Raw genomic sequence first — 3,403 nt, 5'->3', positions numbered from 1 at the left:
AAGTTGCTTTCTTACCAACCACATGGTTCCGGGTTCAGTCCCACTGCGTGGCAACTTGGACAAGTGTCTTCTACTATAGACTCGGGCCGACCAAAGCCTTGTGAGTGGATTTGGTAGACCGAAACTGAAACTGAAAGAAGTCCGTCGTATATATGTATATATATATATATATATATATATATATATATATATATATGTGTGTGTGTGTGTGTGTGTTTGTCCCCCCCCCCACCAACTTCGCTTGATAACCAATGCTGGTGTGTTTACGCCCCCGTAACTTAGCGGTTCGGCAAAAGAGACCGATGAAATAAGTACTAGGCTTACAAAGAATAAGTCCTGGGGTTGATGTCCTCGACTAAAGGCGGTGCCCCAGCATGGCCACAGTCAAATGACTAAAACAAGTAAAAGAGTAAAGAGGTGTTTTATATAGGAAAAAAGATACAATTCTGAATGTTATCTGCAGGAATTTGCCAACTGGAATAAAAAGATTTACAAAAAGCAGAATATATCTGCACTAGTCTCTATATAAAAATATGTACATTTGTGAACAGAATAATATAAAAGCATTTAATATGATATATAGAGCAAAGCTATATACCGTAATAATAGGCAGCTGCATTAATATGACAGAAACAAAATCTTAACATCACAAAGAATGCGACATCCGGCTCGCCAGTATTTTCGGTGAACAGAGCTGGTAGATGAAAATGCAAGTTTTCTTAAAAGGAAGACGAATTTGATGCTTGCGTAGTGGAAATCTGTCTGCTTGTTGAATTTGTATTCTCTGTTACAGTAGATTCGCTTTGAATTCATAATACGAATTTCTCTGCTGCTTGTATTTGTATCATGCAGAAACTTTTATCATTTCGTCAGAATAAGTGAAACCTAAAAACAGTATAAATGAGATCCTCTTAAACCCAGATTCCGATCATCGCTTCCAGTAAAAATTGAGGATAGTTTGATAATAAAAAGCGTATAATACAATTAAATAAAGGCTAAAATGTTATAAAGCTGTTAAAGAGCTAAGGGGTGGGAGGAAGCTCTCTTTCCCATTTCTGAAATACGTTATCTACAACGCTACAGCTTGTATATAAACAATACAGTATATATGTGTGTGCTGAAGTATATGTATACACACACACACACACCACACACACACACACACACATATATATATATATATATGTATACGTGTGTGTGTAGTTGTTCATATACATAGATATATGTACCGCAATAAAGCCATTGTGAAGGAGAAGCTGTGAAGAAACCTCACTTATGCTACAGCGTCGTACTTTTGTAACAAAAAAAAATGGGATATACGACAAATGAATTTGTGTTTCTACGACTGGGAAACGCCATATCTGGCTGGAATAATACTAATACTACTAATAGTAATAATATTAATAATATATTATATATATATATATAGAGAGAGAGTTTAGCAAAAATTTAGATTCAGATGAATATCGTACTTAAGTTGAGGCACCAGAATTTAGTACAGTATTATCCATACAATTTGAAAATAAGGTGATTATAATGAAAATAACCAACAGAATATCCGGAGGTAATGCAGTACGATCGTTTCATGCAACTCCATTTAATTAAACAATGCAATCATTACATAAATTTAAAATGCAGTTATGTGTTTATACATACACATACGAACACACACATACACAGATGTAATGGTGGAATCCCTAGACATTGCGACAGAAAGATTAAGAAAAGGGAAACACGAGTAGGTTGTGAACAGAAAGTGATACGAGTACCAAGAAGAATAAGTACGCCCGGTACAAGTGGTGGAAGGTCATAACTATAAAGAGCTGAGACCATTATAATAGTGGGAGGAAAGGAAGGGTACAGAGATTGTGTTTATGCTAATTAGAGGTTGGAATATATTATGGGCTGGTAGTATGATAATTGGTCACATTTTTTGCTTTCGTTTATACCGTGTGATTAAGTACGAAACTTTACGTTTACGTGGCATTATCCTGAATATGAGAGTCGTACTTCTCAAACGATCTTGAACTGAACCTTCTAGAGTTAAACAGTAGAACACATTTATTCAGGGCAATTTTCTCTTAGTTGTTTCTCTGTTTTTCTTTATGTTTATTGCATCTACATACTTAGAATACCCAAATAGATACACTTATGATAATAATTACTATATATATATATATATATACTTTGAAAATTCACGTTTAGCTTTGGTTAATTAAGTTGTCTGGTGTCCCACTCAAAAGTAATATTATAATAAAATGGATCTTCTCCAAGATGTGAGTATAATATTACTAAATGCTGAGTTCTTAACTACTAAATTGTCAAATTGCTTGAAAATCATTACCTTAAATATATATATATATATCGATCTATCTCTCAGAATTCATCTCTCCCATATATTCTGTATACATAAATATATATATATATATGTGTGTGTGTGTCTGTGTGTGTGTATGTATGTATATATGCATATATATATATATATATATATATATATATATATGTTGTGTGTGGTGTGTGTGTGTGTATGTGTGTGTGTGTATATGTAGTACACAAAATATTGTATATAAATTACATCGTTACTTTTTTTTGCCACTTTTCTCTAGATGTCCCTGGGCTGCACGAATCTCACAAAATCGAACAAATTCAGTTGGATCTTTTGGATGCCCTTCGACTTGAATTGAAGCATAATCATCCACGCCAGCGCCTCCTCTTTCCAAAGCTGCTTCTACTTATACCAGACCTTCGTCAAATTACCGAGAATTTCGGCCGCCATCTGCAAAAAGGTAGTTTTCTCAGCGCCTCAAAAGACTCAGATGTAACGCCACTACTGCGGGAAATATTTGATGTAGGACACTAGCACTTATACGCATTGCATAACTGACATTATCATATACATTCATAAATATATACAAAGACATACGCAATTCTGAAAGCTGAGATATTAAAACTACACGAAATATATGTATGTGTTCATAATGTATATTCATATATATATATATATGTGTGTGTAGTATGTGTATATATATATCTAGATATATATAATATATACACATACACATACACATACATATATATACACATATATGTTTACATATACATGTGCATATGTATATGAATGTATATAATGTGCATACATTTGTATACATACAAGCATATATATATATATATGTATATATATATATATATATATACATTATATATATATATATATATGTTATATATATATATTATATATATATATATATTTATAACATATAATATATACATATAATATATACATATAATATATATATATATATATATATATATATATATATATATATGTATATATATAATATATATATATATATATATATATATATATATTTGAATGAATGAACTTCTTCACAAATTCAAAATT

The 3,403-nt window shown here is 31.5% G+C and overlaps 1 protein-coding gene across 4 annotated transcripts in view; it reads left to right on the top strand.

The window, feature by feature from the left end:
• LOC115216876 (peroxisome proliferator-activated receptor delta-like) overlaps nucleotides 1-2,945 on the top strand; it is a 131,126-nt gene extending 128,181 nt beyond the window's left edge. For all 4 annotated transcript variants that reach the window (XM_036507788.1, XM_036507785.1, XM_029786423.2 and 1 more), the window contains one exon: nucleotides 2,607-2,945. In XM_036507788.1, coding sequence (XP_036363681.1) covers nucleotides 2,607-2,860 — 254 coding nt within the window. In that variant the 3' untranslated portion in view covers nucleotides 2,861-2,945. The remainder of the gene's footprint in view (nucleotides 1-2,606) is intronic.
• The last annotated feature ends 458 nt before the right edge of the window (nucleotides 2,946-3,403 follow it).

Source organism: Octopus sinensis, linkage group LG1 (assembly GCF_006345805.1).
Source record: "Octopus sinensis linkage group LG1, ASM634580v1, whole genome shotgun sequence".
Lineage (NCBI taxonomy): Eukaryota > Metazoa > Mollusca > Cephalopoda > Octopoda > Octopodidae > Octopus > Octopus sinensis.
This window is presented reverse-complemented; position numbering and strand designations above follow the sequence as displayed.